Raw genomic sequence first — 24,522 nt, forward strand, 5'->3', positions numbered from 1 at the left:
TCGCGAATTCGAATATTCGTTTTATTTTTTATTTTTATTATTATTATATTTTTTTCTTTCCCACTTCTCTAAAGTTGTTCTTACCTGTCCTTTGGATTCCTGGCTTCCTGGCTGCTCCAGTCAGTGGCGTTTTCAACTTACTGCTATATTCCATATTAGCTAAATTACAATCTAATCTATATGTGTATTTTACGAAATTTCGCAAATTGCGATGCGAATAATATAACACGAAATAATCGCATGAAGATTTCAATTTAGCACTGCTATATTCCATATTCTAGCCTAGTATGGAATATAGCAGTGCTAACTTAGCACAACTATATTCCATATTAGGCTACAATATGGAATATAGCAGTGCTAAGTTGAAATCTTCATGCGATTATTTCGTATTATATTACTCGCATCGCAATTTCGGCTTTTGCAAATGTTCTTAATATTGCTCTAACTTCGTCTTTTAGAATATTACGAATATTCTAAAAGACGAAGTTAGAGCAATATTACGAAATTTCGTAAAATACACATAGATTGTATTTAAGCTAATATACTGCTATAGTAATATTTTTTAATAGTGTACATATTTTACAAAACTTAAGTTCAGAAGAGGCAAAAAAAATTTAGAGGCAAAAAAAGGGATTATAGCACTATATTAGCTAAATTACAATCTATATGTGTATTTTACGAAATTTCGTAATATTGCTCTAACTTCGTCTTTTAGAATATTCGGAATATTCTAAGAGACGAAGTTAGAGCAAATCCCGAAATTTCGTAAAATACACATATTAGCCTAGCCATAGTCAATTAGCATAGGAACGTTGCCTTATACTATCAAGATAAATAATCGCAATACGCGAAAAAAAATATTCGTATATTATTCGCGATAATTGGAATAATTACGAATATTCGATTTCGACGAATATAACACGAATATTCATTCGAATATTCGCGAAATATCGCGAAATCGAATATGGCACCTCCCGCTCATCACTAGTCTGAGGCACCTGCCCGTTGTCCCTCCGGGAAGTTGTTCGTGCCTCCTGAGCTACGTCACAAACTCTTTAAGGAACATCATGATACGGTTCTTGCTGGTCACCCCAGGAGTAGAGCCACGGTAGATCTCATTGCTCAGAGATTTTGGTGGCCGGCTCTTCGTAAGTCTGTGGAGGGTTTTGTGGCGGCTTGTGAGACGTGCGCTCGCGCTAAGGTCCCTCGTTCACGACCTTCAGGTTCCCTTCTCCCGTTACCCATACCTTCCCGTCCTTGGACACACCTGTCCATGGACTTTATCACGGATCTTCCTCGTTCCTCGGGGAAGTCGGTGATCCTGGTGGTCGTGGACCGTTTTAGCAAGATGGCTCATTTCGTCCCTTTCCCTGGTTTACCCAATGCTAAAACGTTGGCGCAAGCTTTTGTCGATCATATTGTTAAATTGCACGGCATTCCCTCTGAGATTGTTTCCGATAGAGGCACGCAGTTTGTGTCCAGGTTCTGGAAGGCTTTCTGTTCTCGCCTGGGGGTTCGGCTGTCCTTCTCTTCTGCTTTTCACCCGCAGTCGAATGGTCAGACTGAGCGCCTCAATCAGAATCTGGAGACATATTTGCGCTGTTTTGTGGCAGAGAACCAGGAGGATTGGTGTTCATTTCTCCCTCTTGCTGAGTTTGCTTTGAACAACCGTCGTCAGGAATCTTCTGATAAGTCACCATTTTTTGGTGCATATGGGTTCCATCCGCAGTTTGGGACATTCTCGGGAGGGGCTCTTTCTGGTTTACCTGAGGAGGAGAGATTTTCCTCGTCTTTGTCTACCATTTGGCAAAAGATTCAGAGTAATCTCAGAAAGATGAGTGAGAAGTATAAGCGTGTGGCTGATAAGAGACGTGTGCCTGGTCCGGACCTGAATGTGGGTGATCTGGTGTGGTTGTCTACAAGAAATATTAAACTGAAGGTTCCCTCCTGGAAATTGGGTCCCAAGTTTATTGGGCCTTATAAAATTTTGTCAGTCATCAATCCTGTTGCCTTCCGCCTTGATCTTCCACGGGTTTGGAAGATACATAATGTATTTCACAGATCTCTCTTAAAACCATATGTCCAGCCCACGGTACCCTCCTCTTTGCCTCCTCCTCCGATTTTGGTTGATGGCAATCTGGAGTTTGAGGTTTCCAGAATTGTGGACTCTCGCATTGTCCACGGTTCTCTTCAGTACCTCGTTCATTGGAAGGGTTATGGTCCTGAGGAGAGGATGTGGGTTCCGATGTCGGACATTAAAGCCACTCGCCTTATCAGGGCATTTCATAGGGCTCATCCTGGGAAGGTGGGTCCTGGGTGTCCGGAGTCCACCCGTAGAGGGGGGGGTACTGTCACTACCAGAGCTTTGAGACGTTCTCACAGCTCTGTCTCTCCACCCCTGTGATGATGTCACTTAGAGTTTGGAGGTGTTCTCACTGTTCTGTCTCTCCGCCCCTGTGATGAGGTTTTTACTCTCAGCTGTTCCTCCTGCGTTTGATTACCCTGCCTTTAAATCACCCCTCCTCCTATTGCAGGGCGTGGATTATACTTCTCTTTTCAGTTGTAGCTCTGCCTTGAGTATCGTCACTTCTTAAGCTACTAGTTCTCTGGACCTGTGTTCTGCTGCTGCAAGCACTCCGGATATTGCCAGCGGCCCTTGGATCCGTCTTCTCTGCGGCTACAGCTCCATCAGCTAAGTGTGCAGACTCTGTTGTGTACCTGGTGATTTCCTGACTGGATCTGAGGTGGCCACGGTTCCCTCCATATTCTGAGCAGGGCATCGGTGGCCGTGCCCCTTCCACTATTGTAGGGGTTACAGGGCTCATCAGTCCAAGGTACGCGGGCATGCCTCGTTCCACCATTTGGATCCGGGCATGTGCTTTAGCAGCATAGGGAGAGTGTTGAGGGTCTGACAGGGGTCACCCTTCCTCTTCCCTAGTTTAGGTCCGGTCAGTAGCTCTTCTTACTGTGTATGCTCTGGTTACCCTTAAACAGCCGTGACAGTAGTCTTCTTTGGAGACACTTGCCAGCAGTGTCAGACGGGGGTTCCTTGGGTCCTCCAGAGGAAATTATTCTCAGGGCCCAACCTCTATATCATCAGCAAAGTCTAACATGGTTTGAATCGAAGAAATAGACCCTATTGGCAAGTGGTTAGCTCCAAAGGCAACTCCAAATGGGACTTAGACCTTTGAGGCTCACTATGAATTCAGAGACTGGGCCCATCGGAGTATCCTCTGGTACTCTGGTGGGCCAATTCGACCCTGCTTGCCAGTGGAAGTTTAAAAGAGTATTTCTATGTGGGGCATTGATGACATATCCTAGCGATATGCCATCAATGCCCCAGATGTGTGTACCCCTTTAAACTTTCACCTCTGGGACTTGTTCCTATTTGCCGGATGGGACCCCTGTGCGTGGCAAAAGTCCCTTAAAGGGGTTGTCTCACTTCAGAAAATTGCAATTATCATGTAGAGAAAGTGAATACAAGGCACTTACTAATGTATTGTGACTGTCCATATTGCTTCCTTTGCTGGATGGATTCATTTTTCTATCGCATTTTACACTGCTCGTTTCCAGAGATTGCGACCACCACTGTGCACTCCCACCATCCCGGCCATGAGAGAGACTGGCGTTGTTTCCTATTTCCTATATGGATTGTAGGGTGGTCGTAACTCCTGGATATGATTAGTGTATAATGTAATGGAAAAATGAATGAAGCCAGCAAAGGAGGCAATATGGACAATCACAATACATTAGTAAGTGCCTTGTATTAACCTTGTCTACATTATAAATGCCATTTGCTGAAGTGAGACAACCCCTTTAATGGTGAATGGAGACTGCCCCGGGCAAGCATGGTCACCTCTCCATTCACTACTATGGGACTGGCGGAAACAGCTGAGCCAGCTCTCTGCTATTTTTGGAACTCCCATAGAGGTGACCCCCTGTTCTCTTCAGTGACTAGCCTGTGTAAATCTGCTGGCGATCACCCAACGAACAAGCAGGTTTGTCGGCTTATTCTGTCGCCTATGTGGCACAGAAAATCATCTCTGTCCGGCAACACATTACCCAGTGTACACAGGGACGTTCTGCCAACAAACAATGAAATTGTAATGAGCACGAATAATCCTAGTAACGATCATTCATCCGCAATGATTGCTGCTTGTATCTGCAGCCAAACGGGTAATGATTGAGAATAATCGGATGTAGTTAAGGCAATGATGTTACACAGGGTCCTAAGTGGAGTTCATCCATGTGTTCAGGCAGCGGTCCATGCCCATCACCCTCCCACTGTCACTGGCAGGCACAGTCACCAAACTACCTACCGGTTCCCCTACTCCTTCATTCCAGTTGCCCGGACCCACCTGTCTTGTCCACCTTCTTCTCAGCAGGCCCAGCCACTACCAGTGCCTCCTTCCTCCTTGTGCAGGCTGCGGCCTGCTTTTTGCTGGTGCTGCCTCTTATGGCCTGTAAGGTGCGCGAACACTCCATCCAGCTCTTAAAGGGCTTCTGTCACCCCACCAAACGCATATTATTATTTTTTGTCTACTTATAATCCCTATCCTGCCATATTTCCATACATTATGTTATTATTAATTTTCGTTCAGTAGATTTAGCCAAAAACATACTTTTATGATATGCTAATTACCTTTCTACCAGCAAGTAGGGCGTCTACTTGCTGGTAGCAGCCGCAGAAAACCGCCCCCCTCCTTGTGTTGATTGACAGGGCCAGCCACGATCTCCTCCTCTGGCCGCCCTGTCAGCATTTCAAAAATCGAGCGCCTGTGTTGATTTGGCGCAGGCGCCCTGAGAGAAGGAGGCTCGCCCCCTCAGCACTCCCTCCTGCGCCGATGACGTCTTCTCTTTCGGTGATGTCATCGGCGCAGGCGCACTGAGGGAGTGCTGAGGAGGTGAGTCTCCTTATCTCAGAGCGCCTGCGCCGAATCAACACAGGCACGCGATTTTTGAAATGCTGACAGGGCCAGCCGGAGGAGGAGATCGCGGCTGGCCCTGTCAATCAACAGAACTAGGGGGCGTTTTTTTGCGGCTGCTACCAGCAAGTAGACGCCCTACTTGTTGGTAGAAAGGTAATTAGCATATCATAAAAGTACGTTTTTGGCTAAATCTACTGAACGAAAATTTATAATAACATAATGTATGGCAATATGGCAGGATAGGGATTATAAGTAGACAAAAAAAAAATGGGTTTAGTGGGGTGACAGAAGCCCTTTAAAGGGCCAGCATGTGCCCTAACCTTCTCCAGCTAGTGGCTGGTCACCCAGGGAATCTTTAGGCACCTTCCCCTGCCCAAGAAATAGGTTCTAGTTTGCTAGTATCCCGCAAAAGTGTGCTGACTATGTTTGTTGCCTTTGTACTGACTTCTGCCTGTTTCCTGGAATTGAACCATTACTGTCTGACCTGACTAATGCCCAATTTCCATACAGACCCTGAGCTGCTTGCCTTGATTCACACTGTTTATTGGATTGCACATACTCTGCCTGCCTGGACCTCGGCCTGTCCCTGATTACGTTTTTTCCTGAATATTTGGTGCTCTACATTGGTGTCTTTGACCCCTGTGGGTGAGCTGTCAACCAAACAGAGACTACTCCAGGAGGCAGTGGCCTGGTGGTTCTCCTGCAGCAAAGTTCAGATCCCTATATTGGAGTTAAAGGATAAAGACCAGAGGACTACCAGGATAACGCCCTTTTGAGTAACCCCAACTCTAATCTGTTTAATATCATGTCGCACCTACTTACTGGTGTAGTTAGCAGGTTGCAAGATACATCACAAATAGATCTATTCCAGGCATCTCATTTATTCCACCCTGCCCTAAGAAATTGTAATATTTAATGTCAATTTAAAAATAACAGTTTCATATCTCAAGCATGTAAAGTCTCTGCAAGTACCTTCAGAGTTAGGGTCCATTAGTCCACGTCCATAGTGTATTATATACACCTGGCCGGCACCCCCATAGAACTGCCTATTCTTGTCCGCAATTGCGGACAAGAATAGGACATGTTCTATTTTTTTCCGGAGTCGCGGACTGGAAGTTCGGGGCCGAGCTCCCAAAATGCGGATGCGGACAGAACACTGTGTGCTGTCCGCATCCATTACTGCCCCATGGAGAATGAATGGGTCCGCACCCGTTCCGGATAATTGTGGAACGGGTGAGGACACATTCTACGGACGTGTGAATGGACCTACAATCTCCACCTGGTTGGAAGAATAACCCTTGTCTTTATGCATTCATATTCTTAAGTGACATAAATCTAACCTAATGTCATTTACTGTGAACGTCAACATTTCTTCTGACACATCAGGAATGGTGAATGTAGTGATCCTTCTAAAAAAAACTGAAGCTCCGTTTTAAATAATCTATTAGAAAATGTAATACATAAGACTGGCCTCAAATAACATGTGCTCTTCAGCTGTCATTACCTGCACGTCCATCCTGTAGACCACGGATGCTCAACCTGCGGCCCCCCAGCTGTTGCAAAACTACAACTCCCAGCATGCCCTAATATCTGTAGGCTTTCCAGGCATGCCGGTAGTTGTAGTTTCGCAACAGTTGCAGCGGAGGGCCGCAGGTTGGGCATCCCTGCTGTAGAGCCTTCAGAAGAACTGGCTGCTGGCTGTTATGACTCTTATTGGAATAATTGATCCTTGAACTGCAATCTGTTTGGCACATGCTAAACTGATCTCCTGAGTCTAAGGAACCTTCCCATTCTTCACTCTTAAAGGGGTTTTCTGGAATTAAATATTGATTACCTGTCCTCAGGATTGGTCATCAATATCTTATCAGAGAGGGGTCCAACTCCCAGTTCCCCCTGTTTGGATGAGCACTGCGACCTCTTCATAGTGTACCAAGCACAGTGCCATACATTGTACAGTGGCTATGCTTCGTGTTGCATCTTAGTCCCATTGACTTGAATTGGGACTGAGCTGCAAAAGGGCCATGTGACCGATGGAGGGTGTATCACAGGCAGAGAAAAAGGTGCACACTTGCCTGAGCACCGCAGCCCCTTCCTAACAGCTGATCAGCGGGGATGATGGTGTCACGGATGTTCCCGCGACAGGTGGCAGGAGATCTGTGAGACTGGCAACACGTGGTTTGATCTGACATGTTTTCCGTTTGGATTAAATGACGTCTGTGTTGTTTCTGGTGCTTGTCACACCTTCTTTCCGCAGGTGTGGTTATTAGGCTCATTTAACCTTCTCTATTAATTGTTGTTTCTGACACTATGCTATGCGGTTTATAGCTTTAGTTTGAGTTGTGGATAGCTGGTGTGTGGATCTCAGCTAAGTTCCTGGTGCTGCCATAGCCACTTGAAGTTAAGTGTTTCCTTTCCCTTTTGTATTTTGTTTGGGTTATTTTGTGTGTTACATTTCCCTGTCATTTATATTAAGGCCTGAGGGAGACTCCTGTTCGTCCTTCCTTTTGGAGGAACAGGTTGTCTCAGTCCTGACATTAGTACCAGGGTCCTATAGAGTGAGTTAGAACATTAGGTATTCCTGTGTATGAACTCACCTACATCTGGGGTCTGTTCATACTGGTAGTTAGTCAGGACTTTGATTAGGGTTTTACTAGGAGGTGTCCATCTCCTTTCCCTAGTTTCCAGGCCTTATTCCCTCACCCCTTTCCCTCCTATGTTCGGTGTGGTGTTTCCCTCCCACACCCCAACGTGACAGCTGGGAGTCGAACTCCCACTGATCTGATATTGATGACCTATCCTGATGATAGACCATGAATATTTAGGTCTAAGAGTAACACTATAACCACCACAAGCATAGCTTTTCCCAGGTCACAGTCTTCAGATTAATCATATCTTGGAGGCTGGTATGGTGCTAGGAACATCTGGAGCAGAAGCAAAGTAAGGAACAAATCCTGGGGTTGTCACCAGGAAGTGGTCAGGATTATAACTCGGGTTCAGTTCCAAGGTACCACATGATTTTTGTGGTATTATTCAATAACCAGGTCTTGACACAGATGTAAAAATTAGGCAAAAAAAAGCTAAATTTCTAAAGTTTTGTTGGGCCACCAGACCCTGTATTGTCTAAACGGCTGTCTTCTGCAATGACATGTATTGCTCTGGTCTGTAAACTGTAATTATCGCCCCCTATTATCACGAAACAGGCAAGTAAAACGTCCTGCTTTAACAAACATTGTGCTAAGGATACATTAAATGTTCAAGGGAAGATCTATTTTAGAAGTTTGAAACAAAGCCTTTAATTACCAGTGAGAATTCCTAAAGTAAGTGTTAATCTACCGAGCGCTTGTCGTTTGTATTGTTCTCTATTGTCTGTTACTTGCGGCGACAGATGCTAATTGCAATCATATTTCTCGGGCCGCAGATGTGACTGCGCCGTCCAGATGGACTATCATGTGTCAGCGCAGGATACAGAGATGCAGTCATCATAAATCACTCCACTCATCTCTATTAAAATGAATTGGTGCTGCCAAAATCTATATAGCAATGACAGTCAGAGGCGTAGCCATAGGGAGCATTGCCATTGCGACTGAGTCCTGGTCAGTTGCATACATAGAAAAGTGGAGGCCCTATAGCAAAAAGTTTTTAAATTGACCACCTCAGAAAATCCAAATGGCCTGTTCTTTGTTTCTCCGTCTACCTAATTTCCATGACCATTGGCCCCCAATTCTCCACCTGTTGATCGCTATTAATACAGTTTCTATGGTGAAGGAAGTCCAACATTAATTCCCATCTACCAAAGCTGTGCTCACTTTTTTTTAAGGACCCTAAAGCAACCATGGCATGGGGTTTGCCTCTATGGTATGTACAACCTTAGCCATGGTGTCTAAAGGGGCTCAAAGACCTTTCTGGCCAACAGAAGGACAGCTGGGCACCCCCATGTTCCCCCATTTAAATGGAATGGCAATTAACTGTTGGACTGGCGGATAGCCAAATACAGCACCACGCCCAACCAAAATATACTTATGCCCTGTCCTGTAGATAAGTGTCGTTTGGAAGAAAAGCCCTTCAAGGATTTTGCAATCCAGGTGTGCTAAACAGGCTTAGTAAGTTATGTAACCGCTCTGGGACTACCAAAACTTTCCAATACGCATATAAAAGGGGGTAGTAAAGATTATAAAACTTAGCTTTTAATCAAATTAATATAAAATTTCATAAAGCAGGAGCCTAACAGGCAAACAATAAAATGTGTATACCAGGCAACCTGCGCCACAGACCAGCAAAGGTCCCCCCAAGTTTAGCAAATACTGGGGTAGATGAACAACAACTCCACAGTCCTGGAGCAGGTGACACTGGTAATAAATTGGAACGGTCTTACCGGTTAGTAGAGGTTGCTTGAAGTCTTCCAATGGTAGATAATCCACCAAACTATGAAAGGGGCCAGGACGAGTATTCGCTTGACCTAGTATGCCCTGTCAGGACTAGTACACCCTAATGACCTCCTAAATAAGGAGTCATTGCCCTGACAAGGGTGGCCCCGTCCAGAACCTCTTCCTGTTATGGAGGCCGTGGACGTCCCTACCTGGGGATGGTGATTATAATCCCTAAAGGTAGACGTGAGCACGCATACAGGATCGCCGCCCAGTAGCTGGACTGCTGTTGCAAGCTACCAGCATTGTAGTGAGTTTGCCATGCCCCCCCCCCCCCCCTCCCCAGGGGGAATACAGTAACTGGCTCCCCCTTCTGTTATATGGTTGGGTATTTACCTCACCCCTCCATTGTCCCCATGCTTGACATTAGCATATCACTCTGTCCTCCCCTCTTGGTGTGTCTTTGACAACTTGAGCTAGACACATCTAGGCAGTCCTGTAAATAAAATAATCTATGAAACACGTAGGTTCACTTTTTTTAGCTCAAACTTACCTTTAGGGATTATAATCACCATCCCCAGGTAGGGACGACCAGGGCCTCTATAACCAGGAGAGGTTCCAGACGGGGCCGCCCTTGTCAGGGAGATGACTCTTTATTTAGGAGGTCATTAGGGTGTACTAGTCCTGACATGGGGCATACTGTCAGGAGTACTCGTCCTGGCCCCATTCTTAGTTGAAGTGTTGTTTGGTGGATTATCTACCATTGGAGGACTTCAAGAAACCTCTGCTAACCGTTAAGACCATTCCAATTTATTACTGGTATCACCGGCTCCAGGACTGTGGAGTTGTTATCTACCCCATAACTTGAGGTTATCTTTGCTGGTTTGTGGCGCAGGTTGCCTGATGTACACACACTATTGTCTGTTTAGTTATGTTAGGTTTATCTTGATTAAAAGTTTTAAAGCTTTAAAGTTTTATAATCTTTACTACCCCCTTATATCTGCTTAAGCTTTTGCTAGAACACATTCAATATGCTGGATTGTCAATGGTGTAGATAAAAAGTTCTTCATTAAGGAGTCTTAAAGGGGCTGTCCACTTTTGCAATACTATTTTGTTAGAAGAGTCATCAAATATATGGTGATTAGAGGTTGACTCAAATGGTTATTATTTAAGATCCCCCATTGTTAAAGATGTAAAAAATTCTATGCTATACTGTTATAGAGCAGGGGTAGCTGAGGAGAGTTGTCATTTATTTATTCAAAACTCTGCTCTTTCTGACTTTCTGAGTCTAGTGGGGGGTCTTATCAGTCATTGACAGCTAGGTCTGTATGCATAGTCCTACAAGAAAGGATTAGAACCGCCCACTGGACTCCTAAGCCCAGAATTTGCAGAAATTTAAATAAATTAATTACAAATTATACAGACTCTTTCCCTGCAAAGCCATAAATCAGTCAGCTCAGCTCCTCCTGCTCTATACCATGCTGCCTGCAGAATGGACTGCGGTTTAAAGGAGATATGAGTCATTTTAGTGTAGGGCTCGTTTATTTTTAAAGAGGACCTCTCCCCTCTCCTGACTTGCCTGTTTTTATAATAATAACAATTCTGGAGCATCTATTCTTATGGCTCTATGTTGTGCCATTCCCTTATTATTTCTACTAGAAGTTATGGATGAATTGCTAGCAGTCTGCAGTAAGGGTACAGAGGGAGGTAACCAGTTGGGAATATGCAACTGCACAGTTTAAAAACGGCAGCACTGATTGGATAGAGTGAGTCTGTGCAGGTACACACCCCCAACTGGTTACCTCCCCTCTGTACCCTTACTGCAGACTGCTAGCAATTCATTAATAACTTCTAGTAGAAATAATAAAGGAATGGCAAAGCATTTAGCCATAAGAATAGATGCTCCAGAATTGTTATTACATGGGAAATGCATGAAGCTATTAAAACAGGCAAGTCAGGAGAGGTTTGTAGAGTGTTGTTGCATCGTGTGTTTGCTTTTTTAGGATTTATAGTGGCAGCCATATTGGTTACTACCCAGAAATGGATGGACATACATAAGAAACCAGTTATATGAAATTAAATAACTTGGGCCAAAACTACCATTAAGACTCCTGTTTTCTGGGATTTTTAGAGAGAGAAGGGATGGAATGTGACATTTCTATTCTGCATTATCTTCCTGAATGTGCAGTACACATCAACATGTCCTATGTAAACAGGTGATTAAAGATAAAAAGCCATAAAAAACAATGCAAAGTAAAAGTATATTGCGGTATTTGTTTTTAAAGGTTATCATCGTCTACCAAACCCTAGCAAACGTATGTGGATCTCTTATCTAAAGTGTGGAAGGAGCAGAATGTGTTACCGGCGTCCTCACACCGCAGGGTCTGATTTGATTCTGATGTAGATCACCTGTTGCTGTAATTAAGTAATCTGTTAGTGGTGTGAACTACAGCGAATACCTTCTCACATGGATAAATATTTAATTGGTTTTATCAGGTTGATGAAATTATGCGGAACCTGAGGAGACAACTTCAGTTGATATGATACCTTGTACCATGTTCGAACCCCATGATTCAGCAATATATACATTATGTAATCTATATGAAAAGTTGGGTAACCTTGTAAATACTTTACATTACTGAATTATTGTGTATAGCATACTCCAGAGCTGCATTCTCAATTCTGCTGGATTTCTTTAGAAACAGCCTTAGGCCTCATGTACACGATTGTAGTTCGGGTTCACATCCGAGCCGCAAATGCGGACCCATTCACTTCAATGGGGCTGCAAAAGATGCTGACAGCACTCCGTGTGCTGTCCGCATTTGTTGCTCCGTTCCGTGGCCCCACAAAAAAAATATAACATGTCCTATTCTTGTCCGTTTTGCAGACAAGAATAGGCATGTCTACAATTCTATTCCGCAAATTGCGGAAAGCACATTGGCGGCTTCCGTTTTTTGAGGATCCGCGGTTTGTGGACCGCAAAAAACGGAACGGTCGTGTGCATGAGGCCTTAGGCTTATTGTCATATCCTCCCTATTAAAGGGGTTATCCAATTTCTCACACACATATACCGGGCCTCTCACCAGTAATACACTTACACACTTACCCTGCTCCCGGCACCCGCTGCTACTTCTTCCTGCACACGGATGAAAACATCCGGTGTCGGGAGGGAGCAGCTAATGGCAGGTGGGGACGGGGACGAGACTCCCTAGCATCATGGGTGACACTGGGGAGGCTCGTCCCCGTCCCCACCTGCCATTGGCTGCTCCCTCCCTCCCCGACAGTGCATGTTTTCATCCAGGAGCCCCGCGGGGAGAGGGGTAAGTATATTACCGGTGAGGACATTATTGCTATTACTGTATGTTCAGATATATACTGTATACATGACTTTACAGTATATAGTGTAAATACGTAACATGGCTACCCCAAATAGAAATCATCAGAGCAAACTCTGTGAAGGCATTGAACCATCAAGGAATGTTGGGAGACTTCAGACTGAAGCCTGTAGAATTGTGAATGTAGCTCTGGAGTACAGACTCTGTGTAGGTATTCATCTATCAAGCGATGCTTGATTTCTGCTCTGAAGCCTGTAATATGGTGAATGCAACTCCTCTGGAGTACATGCTTTGTGTAGACATCGAACCATCAAGGAATGCTGGGAGATTTCAGCTCTGAAGCCTGTAAAATGGTCAATGCAACTCCTCTGGAGTACATGCTTTGTGTAGGCATCGAATCATCAAGGAATGCTGGGAGATTTCAGCTTTGAAGCCTGTAAAATGGTGAATGCAACTCCTCTGGAGTGCACGCTTTGTGTAGACATCGAATCATCAAGGAATGCTGGGAGATTTCAGCTCTGAAGCCTGTAAAATGGTGAATGCAACTCCTCTGGAGTACACGCTTTGTGTAGACATCGAATCATCAAGGAATGCTGGGAGATTTCAGCTCGGAGGCCTGTAAAATGGTGAATGCAACTCCTCTGGAGTACACGCTTTGTGTAGATATCGAATCAACAAGGAATACTTGGAGATTTCAGCTCGAAGGCCTTTAAAATGGTGACTGCAGCTCTGGAGTACATGCTTTGTATAGACATCGAATCATCAAGGAATGCTGGGGGATTTCAGCTTTGAAGCCTGTAAAATGGTGAATGCAACTCCTCTGGAGTACATGCTTTGTGTAGACATCGAATCGTCAAGGAATGCTGGGAGATTTCAGCTCGGAGGCCTGTAAAATGGTGAATGCAACTCCTCTGGAGTACACGCTTTGTGTAGACATCGAATCATTAAGGAATGCTTGGAGATTTCAGCTCAGAGGCCTTTAAAATGGTGACTGCAGCTCTGGAGTACATGCTTTGTGTAGGCATTGAATCATCAAGGTTTGCTGGGAGATCTCAGCTCTGAAGCCTGTAGACTTGTGAATGTAGCTTCAGAAAATAATACAGGCTGTAACTCAGAATTAGAACAAGATAAGCAATGTTATGTGAAGAAGGGGCTGGTGGGGACAGGGTCTGATGTGTCTGTACAGCCCTATGGAATATGTTAGCGCTCTATAGTCTACAGGATAATGCACTTGTGCTGATGTCTCTACGTTTCGAAGCCGGGTTATTATACGTTTCACCCGTTTGCGCTGTGCTTTTATGTATTCTTATAATGACTCCAGTTCCTAAGAATAGTAATTCCCCATCTCTCCGCCGCTCCCCAGCTGTGTCAAGAAGGTAACTGGGAGACCCTTGTGCAGAGATAATGGTTTCTAGATGAACATCACTCACAACAGGAGGACAGCAGAAGCCATTTATCATTGAAGCCTGTAAAGTGCCGGAGGCTGCACAGAGCATCATTACACCAAGTTACTTCGCATGTGTTCGGATGGCACAGTATGTCAGTGCATGGGCGAGTCACTGTCTAGGTGGCAAGACGTTTTTTCCCAACCCTGTAGCTCTGCAGCTGTTGCCAAACTACGACTCCCAACATGCAGCGATCCTGTTTATAGACTGTGTTATACTCCAGAGCTGCATTCACAATTCTACAGGCTTCAGAGCTTAAATCTGACAGCGTGGTTTTTTTTGTTTTGTTTTTTGCTGGTTCAGTGTCTGCACAGAGATTGTTCCGGTAGTTTCTTTTTTGGCGGTAGCCGAGGGCCAAGTTAAAAAAAAATTCACCAGACACTGTACAATAATCTCATGTCAGGAAACACTAACTGTCCCCCGCATTGGAGGAGCACAGGGACGTTGTTTGGGGTGTGCCTGAAAACAAGCTTGTTGATTGTTTCCAAGGAAGGTCATCAGAATTATGATTGCAGCTCTAAGGTAAAATGGAAGCATACTTACCTGCTCCTTGTCACTCGGTACTGGCTTCTTTGCTCCATGACCTCAGCTGCCTTGCTTGGGTTCCCTACTGTCAACATCTGCTGCAACACCGCTGCCGCCAATCACTGGCCGCAGCAGTGACCTGCTCCCCTTGCACATCAGGTTGGTCACTTGACGCAAGGGGGGCAGGTCACTGCTGCGGCCAGTGATTGGCTGCAGCGAAGGCACAGACAGAAATTCCACGGAAGCACTCCGTAGTGTATCCATGGGGTTGTTTGCCTCCATTCCGCACCGACCTTCCGGATTACTGACCCATTCAATTGAATGGGTCGGCATCTGTGATGCGGGGTGCACACTGCCGGTGCCCGTGTATTGCGGACCCGCTGTTTGCGGGCTGCAATACGGACCCGGCCGGCAATGGCCTTGTGCATGAGCCCTAAGGTACATGAAAAGGTTTTTCTTAAACCAGAACACCCCCTTAAGGCCTCTTTCACACTTGCGTTGTCCGGATCCGGCGTGTACTCCACTTGCCGGAATTACACGCCGGATCCGGAAAAACGCAAGTGTACTGAAAGCATTTGAAGACGGATCCGTCTTCAAAATGCGTTCAGTGTTACTATGGCAGCCAGGACGCTATTAAAGTCCTGGTTGCCATAGTAGGAGCAGGGAGCGGGGGAGCGGCATACTTACAGTCCGCGCGGCTCCTGTTGCGCTCCAGAGTGACGTCAGAGCGCCCCATGCGCATGGATGACGTGCCATGCGATCACGTGATCCATGCGCTTGGGGCGCCCTGACGTCACTCTGGAGTGCCCCGGGAGCCGCACGGACGGTAAGTATACTGCTCCCCGCTACACTTTACCATGGCTGCCAGGACTTTAGCGTCCCGGCAGCCATGGTAACCATTCAGAAAAAGCTAAACGTCGGATCCGGCAATGCGCCGAAACGACGTTTAGCTTAAGGCCGGATCAATGCCTTTCAATGGGCATTAATTCCGGATCCGGCCTTGCGGCAAGTCTTCAGGATTTTTGGCCGGAGCAAAAAGCGCAGCATGCTGCGGTATTTTCTCCGGCCAAAAAACGTTCCGGTCCGGAACTGAAGACATCCTGATGCATCCTGAACGGATTTCTCTCCATTCAGAATGCATTAGGATAAAACTGATCAGGATTCTTCCGGCATAGAGCCCCGACGACGGAACTCTATGCCGGAAGAAAAGAACGCAAGTGTGAAAGAGCCCCTAACTCAATGCATGAGCAAAAATTGCTAATTCAGCTCTGCTACATCCATGTACGGTCTATCAGATGAACAGGATCTTGTTAATTGCTGCCACTCATAGAAATGTCTCACTGTGTCATCCGTGGTTTTACACAGGACTGCTTGTAAATAAGTTGTGTATTCCACTTGATTCATGTGTTTTATGTCTTTTTTTATGTCTTCCCCAGGATTTCATTGTGACGGTGGTTTTCTCCTTCATGTGGCTGGTCAGCTCGTCTGCCTGGGCTAAAGGACTCTCTGATGTTAAGGTGGCCACAGATCCTGATGAAGTTCTGCTACTGATCTCTGCCTGCAAACAGCCTTCCAACAAGTGTATGGGACTGCGGAGTCCCGTCATGTCCAGTCTGAATACCTCAGTGGTAAGTGGGTTTCACGTGACAGGAGGACCCGGGAGGATGCTGACGGCTTTGTTTCTTAGATCCATCAATGCAGAAATTCTCCCGGTGACTCCGGGACCTGTGGATACAGAGTCTGGGACTTTAAAGGTCAAGTAAGATAATTAGATGTTTGCAAAATTTGGAACTAGGGGCAAAGTCTTGAGAACTTTAAGAAAAACTAAAAAGTGAGAAACATATTGCAATACTACATATTATAGAAACTGACATAATAGTCATATAATACACATCAATGAAGGTTTCCTCCTGACTTGTCTGGTAATAATATTTGTGCATACATGCCTTTCTGATGTCATAACCTGATGATTACACAGAGATCAGCGGCACCAGCTAGAATATACTTATCTCTTCCTGTCATAGATCAATTTAAATATGTTCCAACTACAGATGTCCTGCCATTCAGGGATCTCTTTCACTTAAAACAATGTTCTTCAGCAGCTGCTGTAAATATGATGCAATTGTGTAGCCCAGCTGCTGCAGAACATCATAACACACACCTCAGCTGCTGCAGAACATCATAACACACACCTCAGCTGCTGCAGAACATCATAACACACACCTCAGCTGCTGCAGAACATCATAACACACACCTCAGCTGCTGCAGAACATCATAACACACACCTCAGCTGCTGCAGAACATCATAACACACACCTCAGCTGCTGCAGAACATCATAACACACACCTCAGCTGCTGCAGAACATCATAACACACACCTCAGCTGCTGCAGGACATCATAATACACCTCAGCTGCTGCAGAACATCATAATACATACCTCAGCTGCTGCAGAACATCATAACACACACCTCAGCTGCTGCAGAACATCATAATACACCTCAGCTGCTGCAGAACATCATAATAAACACCTCAGCCCCTGCAGAACATCATAATACACACCTCAGCTGCTGCAGAACATCATAATACACACCTCAGCTGCTGCAGAACATCATATTACACACCTCAGCTGCTGCAGAACATCATAATACACCTCAGCTGCTGCAGAACATCATAATAAACACCTCAGCCCCTGCAGAACATCATAATACACACCTCAGCTGCTGCAGAACATCATAATACACACCTCAGCTGCTGCAGAACATCATAATACACACCTCAGCTGCTGCAGGACATTATAATACACACCTCAGCTGCTGCAGAACATCATAATACACCTTAGCTGCTGCAGGACATCATAATACACACCTCAGCTGCTGCAGAACATCATAACACACACCTCAGCTGCTGCAGAACATCATAACACACACCTCAGCTGCTGCAGAACATCATAATACACACCTCAGCTGCTGCAGAACATCATAATACACCTCAGCTGCTGCAGAACATCATAATACACACCTCAGCTGCTGCAGAACATCATAACACACACCTCAGCTGCTGCAGAACATCATAACACACACCTCAGCTGCTGCAGAACATCATAATACACCTCAGCTGCTGCAGAACATCATAATACACACCTCAGCTGCTGCAGAACGTCATAACACACACCTCAGCTGCTGCAGAACATCATAACACACACCTCAGCTGCTGCAGAACATCATAATACACCTCAGCTGCTGCAGAACATCATAATGCACCTCAGCTGCTGCAGAACATCATAATGCACACATCAGCTGCTGCAGGACATCATAATACACACCTCAGCTGCTGCAGAACATCATAACACACACCTCAGCTGCTGCAGAACATCATAATACACCTCAGCTGCTGCAGGACATCATAATACACCTCAGCTGCTGCAGGACATCATAATACACACCTCAGCTGCTGCAGAACATCATAATACACTCCTCAGCTGCTGCAGAACAACTTAACACACTCCTCAGCTGCTGCAGAACATCATAATACACCTCAGCTGCTGCAGGACATCATAATACACCTCAGCTGCTGCAGAGCATCATAATACACACATCAGTTGCTGCAGAACATCATAATACACACCTCAGCTGCTGCAGAACATCATAATACACACCTCAGCTGCTGCAGAACATCATAACACACACCTCAGCTGCTGCAGGACATCATAATACACACCTCAGCTGCTGCAGAACATCATAATACACTCCTCAGCTGCTGCAGAACAACTTAACACACACCTCAGCTGCTGCAGAACATCATAATACACCTCAGCTGCTGCAGGACATCATAATACACCTCAGCTGCTGCAGAGCATTATAATACACACATCAGTTGCTGCAGAACATCATAATACACACCTCAGCTGCTGCAGAACATCATAATACACACCTCAGCTGCTGCAGAACATCATAACACACACCTCAGCTGCTGCAGGACATCATAATACATACCTCAGCTGCTGCAGGACATCATAATACACCTCAGCTGCTGCAGAACATCATAATGCACACATCAGCTGCTGCAGGACATCATAATACACACCTCAGCTGCTGCAGAACATCATAACACACACCTTAGCTGCTGCAGAACATCATAATACACACCTCAGCTGCTGCAGAACATCATAACACACACCTCAGCTGCTGCAGGACATCATAATACACCTCAGCTGCTGCAGAACATCATAATACACACCTCAGCTGCTGCAGAACATCATAATACACACCTCAGCTGCTGCAGAACATCATAACACACACCTCAGCTGCTGCAGGACATCATAATACATACCTCAGCTGCTGCAGGACATCATAATACACCTCAGCTGCTGCAGAACATCATAATACACACCTCAGCTGCTGCAGAACATCATAATACACCTCAGCTGCTGCAGAACATCATAATACACACCTCAGCTGCTGCAGAACAACTTAACACACTCCTCAGCTGCTGCAGAACCTCATAATACATACCTCAGCTGCTGCAGAGCATCATAATACACACGCACCTGAGCCGCTAAAGAACATGTGTTCATTTTAAATCATGTTGTGTTTTCTTCTCCATTCACATCCCAAGCGACATTTCAATAAATGTGCAATATTACTGAGATACAGGGACAACTGGGTGTTACCTATTGGGGGAGGGGGGGGGGTGTCCCTACATACTCTGATAATGTCCAATGAGAGGTAACACAGACTATGTAGAGAAACTGGAGTTTGTTCCGCACTCAGATACAATCCATTGTACTTCATTTAGTCTTGAAACATATAGAAAAAAAAAAAATCTATTTCTGGTGGACAACCACCCTTAGTCATAGCAGACAAAGTAAAAAAAGGCAACACGCTTAACTACCCTGGCAAACGGAAAACAGTTGTTAGGGTACTTAAGCATCGTTTACTTTGTCTGCTATGACTAAGGGTGGTTGTCCACCAGAAACGCGTAAGTGAAATTGTTTTGTAATTTTTCTCTATGTATCAAGACTAAATAAATTCCTGAAGAAACTTCAATTTGCCATATATCAACTGGGAGCCAATCCTGTGTTCGTGCACCAACATAGTGAATGGAGGTGAGCTCATCTCACATGGTTAATGGTAACACCCACCTGGCTGAGACCACTCACACAGAGCCTCACCAGGACTCTGTCTGCACACTCTCCAGAGTGAGACACACCTAAGATCCAGTAGCAGGATTAAATAGGATCCCTGGACATGAGCATGCCCTAAGTCCAGGACTGGAGCATGGGGAACAGGCACCCACCCAACACATTGCCTGTTCCCAGTAAAAGCCCGCCCTGAACTAGCTGAACCAGCTACCCTATCTACATGGTGTCCCCCAACTATTTTAGTGAACACCTGAACTAGGGCTTTTACTCCACCAAGGCCGGGCCCCTTGGTGACACGCTCCCAGTGCACACAACACCCCTTTTATCCTGCTTCCCCGTGACTTTACTGCACACCTCAATGTTCACATTGCCACAACAGATACAGTATGTCAGGTGGAGATCCGACAGGTCCTCTTTAAGAGGACCTGCCCTCCAGAAGACCACGTGTAGGTGCAGTTGTAGATGTCCTCACGAGAGGGCTTTCCCACAAACATCAGAAACAGTTCTAAATGTTATACAGGGTTTTAGTCAGGAAAAGAGAAGTTGTCACCAGGAGCAGCGAGCGGAGGAGCAATAAATCACACGGTGTCAAGGTTGCCTAATTGCAATCCCCCCCAGAACACATACAGTCTGGAAATTTAATCTGCAAAGCATTTAAGATTACATTTTCTTGTGACACTCAATAATTTGAATATAAATGGCACTCGTGTGACAGATGTACCAGGGAGATGAATAATATATGAAGAAGTCACACACATCTTCATTTATCACCAAATTCAATTTTAACTTGAAAGGTGACACCGCTCGCCATCTCCGTAGGACGCCGCAAAGCCGATGAATGCTGTATTTTATTGGGGCAATATCTTGCAGAGATGAAACGTTCCAGGGAGGTGGGAACAAGAAGTAATGATCCTTCATATACATCTGCAGGATCTTTCAGGGGGTCATTAGAATAGGAGTGCACTTTAGATTTTACCCTACAGGGTCCTGGAGTCTAGGTTTCATGTGACAACCTGATTCATTTCTTTCATGACGTGATGGTCCTTTTTTTACCTTTGTCTAATTCTTAGAATTAGTTACCGGTAATTATCTGAAGTCAAGTCCTTTTTCCTATCAGTTCTACCCAGGTTATTGCAATTGACAAAAATGGATAAAAATAACAGAAGATGCCTTGTTTTGGTGTAAAGAGTAGACGGGAAGCCATTGTCAAGACATGCTTTGTGTTTCACAATGTCCTGTATGAAGCCAAGGATCTCCACTATATGAAGCTAGTGAGACATGATCTGTCAAGTCAACGGCTCTAGAGCTCAGTGACCAGATTTGGCCATCACAAATTTAGATAGAAAATACAGGCAGATTAGCATTGATTATCTTCAGTGAGCAGGGGCGTAGCTAGAAGTGACGGCCCCACAGCAAATTTTTGTATGTTCTCCCCCACCCCACGCGCTTTGCAACGCTCTCCTCCTGTGTAAACCCCACTCCTCTGGCTAGTCACGATCTAGAGTAGACCAGGCTGCCACGCCATCCTCTTCCTATATAGAATATATATATATAAATATATATATATATATACACACACACACACTGTCTGTCATGTAGTGGCATTGTACATGGCAGCCTCCCCTTTTCTGCCCGCTGTTCTGCCATGTACTAGTGCTTATTATGGCACATATAAGCACACACCCTCTGCACATATAAGAGTAACAAAATAAACAGTAGCAGATGGCAGAACAGCAAGCAGGGGGGCGCAGACAGGGGCCAGGGGGGGGGGCGCAGACAAGGGCCGGGGAGGCTCAGACAAGGGCCGTGGGGGGGGGGGGCGCAGACAAGGGCCGTGGAAGGTCACAGACAAGGGCCTGGGGGGGGGCGTAGACAAGGGCCGGGGAGGCTCAGACAAGGGCCGTGGGGGGGGGGGCGCAGACAAGGGCCGTGGAAGGTCGCAGACAAGGGCCTGGGGGAGGGGGCGTAGACAAGGGCCGGGAGGCACAGGCCAAGGCCAGGGGGGCGCAGATAAGGGGCAGGGGCTGCACTGAAAGGGCCAGGGTGGCGCACATAGGGGCCAAGGAGGCACAGACAAGGGCCAGGGAGGTGCACACAGGGGCTAGGGGCACAGACAAAGGCCAGGGGGCACAGATAAGGGCCAGGGGTGCAGACAATGGCCGGGGAGGCACAGATAAGGGCCAGGGGCACAGACAAGGGTCAGGGAGGGGGCACAGATAAGGGCCAGGGGCGCAGACAGGGGCCAGGGAGCCACAGACAGAGGCCACGGGGGGAACACAGGCCAGGGCCAGGAGGGCACAGATAAGGGCCAGGGGGCACAGATAAGGGCCAGGGGCACAGACAAGGGCCAGGGACGGGGCACAGATAAGGGCCAGGACCCAGGGCAACAGACAGGGGCCAGGGAGGCACAGACAGGAGCCAGGGAGGTGCAGATAGTCATTAGTGCCCCTCATTAGTGCAGAGCAGAAAGTACTGGCTTAACTTGGTGAGAGGCCTAGGTCAGGATTCAGGGGATACTATACTCTCCTTATGGAGAGCCCCTAATTGGCGTGAGGAGTCTTATAGGAGTTTTATAGGCCAGGTAATGCTCCTCTGGAATTCTGGGAAGAGTGTATGCAAATGAGCTCTTAACAAGCTCTGCCTCTAAAAGGTCAAACATTAAAGTGGTTGTCCTCTTCAAACAGCTGATCGGTGGGGATGCCAGGTGTTGGATCCCCGCCATTCAGATACTGATGACCTATCGTGAGGATTGTTCATCAACATATATGGCAGGACAACCCCTTTAACTTATGGGATAGCTAACTTACTTCTGGCGGCATGAGAGGCAGAGCTTGTTAAGAGCTCATTTAAATATCATCCTCCCTGAATTCCAGAGGAGCGTTAACTGGGAGATTAGGCACTCTGCATGAGGATATATAGTATCTGCCAAACCCTTTATCCAAACACTTTGCTCTTTCCATTATAATTGGATAATCTCCAAAGGAAACTGTTCCCTTTTTCTATGAGCCAAATGGAAAATAGGCGCAATTCCATGGTAAAGTTGGGGTCCACCAACACACCGATAAGACCAAACCATTTCTCACGGAAAATTAAACAGAATTAGGTGAACATACATCCTAATAATGATCTAGTTTACTGATATTGTCCACAATATTGCATTACAGTATTTGTTTTAATTTATTGTTCAATTATAATTATTGATTGGCTGTTATACATGTATTTTATGGAACATTTATGCAATTTGTAGCACATTTTAACCATATACTACATCTAAAAGTGAATTGTTTCAAGTTTTTTTTAATTTTTGGTTTGTAAGCATAGTTGTGTGGTCGTTCATTACCCTCTTTATAGAAATCCAAATAACACTAGGCATCTCAAAGTTTTATGACTTGTGTTCAGATATTTCCTGTTAGACATCTTTCACAGCTACTTTCATTTTTCTGAGTTGTTCTTGCTCAAACCATTATCCGATTTTACTTCTAGGTCTTTGGTTTTCTAAACTTTATTCTGTGGGCTGGAAACATCTGGTTTGTCTTCAAGGAGACGGGCTGGCATGCTTCAGGTCAAAGATATCCCCAAGAGCCAATGGAAAAACAGTCTGGTAGCCAGTCATTAAACCAAGGTGGATACAACCAAGATACCTATGGACCAACTCCACCATATACCCAGCAACAAGGAGGATTTGGACAGCAACCCAATTTCGGACAACCAGGTGGACTTGGCCAGCAAAACTATAACCAGGCTCGATACAACCAAACAGGCCCAACATCTTTTGCCAACCAGATTTAACAGAAATTGAGAAAAACATGTTCCATCCCCAGTGACCAGACAGCTTGAGAAGATATGCTTCAATGGGAACGTTATGGTATATACGTGAGAGACTGCCAAACTGTTTCTTCTAGAGTTGAAGCAAACGCAGATGGTGGATCCAGCTCCTCTGATAAATTAAGGAACTGGTGAAGATCTCTAGTGTATAAAATTACTGTATTTGTGTGTATATCTGTAATCACATTTTGTATGATGTAGATGTTCTATTATGTGGCAAAAGTTACACATCTCACTGTACTTAAGAATGGTATTGGTCACCCCAAAACCTGCATGCTACATCTTTCTTGACAGATGTGCGTTTGCTGTTAATTTTCTGTTTTATGCATAGTTCTGGGCATGATCATATGGTTTGGACACATATTGTTGCAATATAACTTAGAGTGACATGAGGTATATTCTGTATTCTGTACTGTAGCCATATGTTATGGTAACACTGTGCAAAAGTAAAAAAAATCTTTCTTGTAGTTTTTGGGATCCATCATCACGTGAAGCCTTCAAGGTGTTCCAACCACGATAATGGGATCTCTACATGACGAGGCCTCCACATTGTAATCATGGTGAACATCAACTAACTTTGTGCACATGATAAAGTTCTCACATTACCATACATTTTTATATTCTTCACATTATATTTTAGGGATCAAAGTGACGTCTCGTACTGTTACCTGTAGCTTGTACAGACCTCTTTGTCACACTTTGTAGAGTAGTTGTGACTTCCTTAGTGTGTGTGTGTGTGTGTGTGTGTGTGTGTGAGATGAGGACCAAGTTACTGTGGTAAATGTTTACAACCTAAGGTTTAGTTCACTTTCCAGGTAATATACATATATACATAAGTTATGGTTGCTTGACAACTCTGTCATGTACACAATTTGTGGACTAGAGCAGAAGTCCTACAGGATAGTCACCCCATTCATTCATTAGAAATCAGGGGTTCCATACATATAGTGGCAGGAAGA

At 45.3% G+C, this 24,522-nt stretch overlaps 1 protein-coding gene across 1 annotated transcript in view; it reads left to right on the forward strand.

Moving 5' to 3' along the window:
- Positions 1–23,527, forward strand: part of SYNPR (synaptoporin) — a gene marked incomplete at its 5' end in the record, with an annotated part of 64,237 nt that extends 40,710 nt beyond the window's left edge. Inside the window, 2 exons of the mRNA XM_044302110.1 lie at positions 16,034–16,225; positions 23,222–23,527. Of these exons, the coding sequence (XP_044158045.1) occupies positions 16,034–16,225; positions 23,222–23,527 (498 nt within the window). The remainder of the gene's footprint in view (positions 1–16,033; positions 16,226–23,221) is intronic.
- Between the last annotated feature and the right edge of the window lie 995 nt (positions 23,528–24,522).

This window comes from Bufo gargarizans, chromosome 7 (assembly GCF_014858855.1).
Source record: "Bufo gargarizans isolate SCDJY-AF-19 chromosome 7, ASM1485885v1, whole genome shotgun sequence".
NCBI classification, from domain to species: domain Eukaryota; kingdom Metazoa; phylum Chordata; class Amphibia; order Anura; family Bufonidae; genus Bufo; species Bufo gargarizans.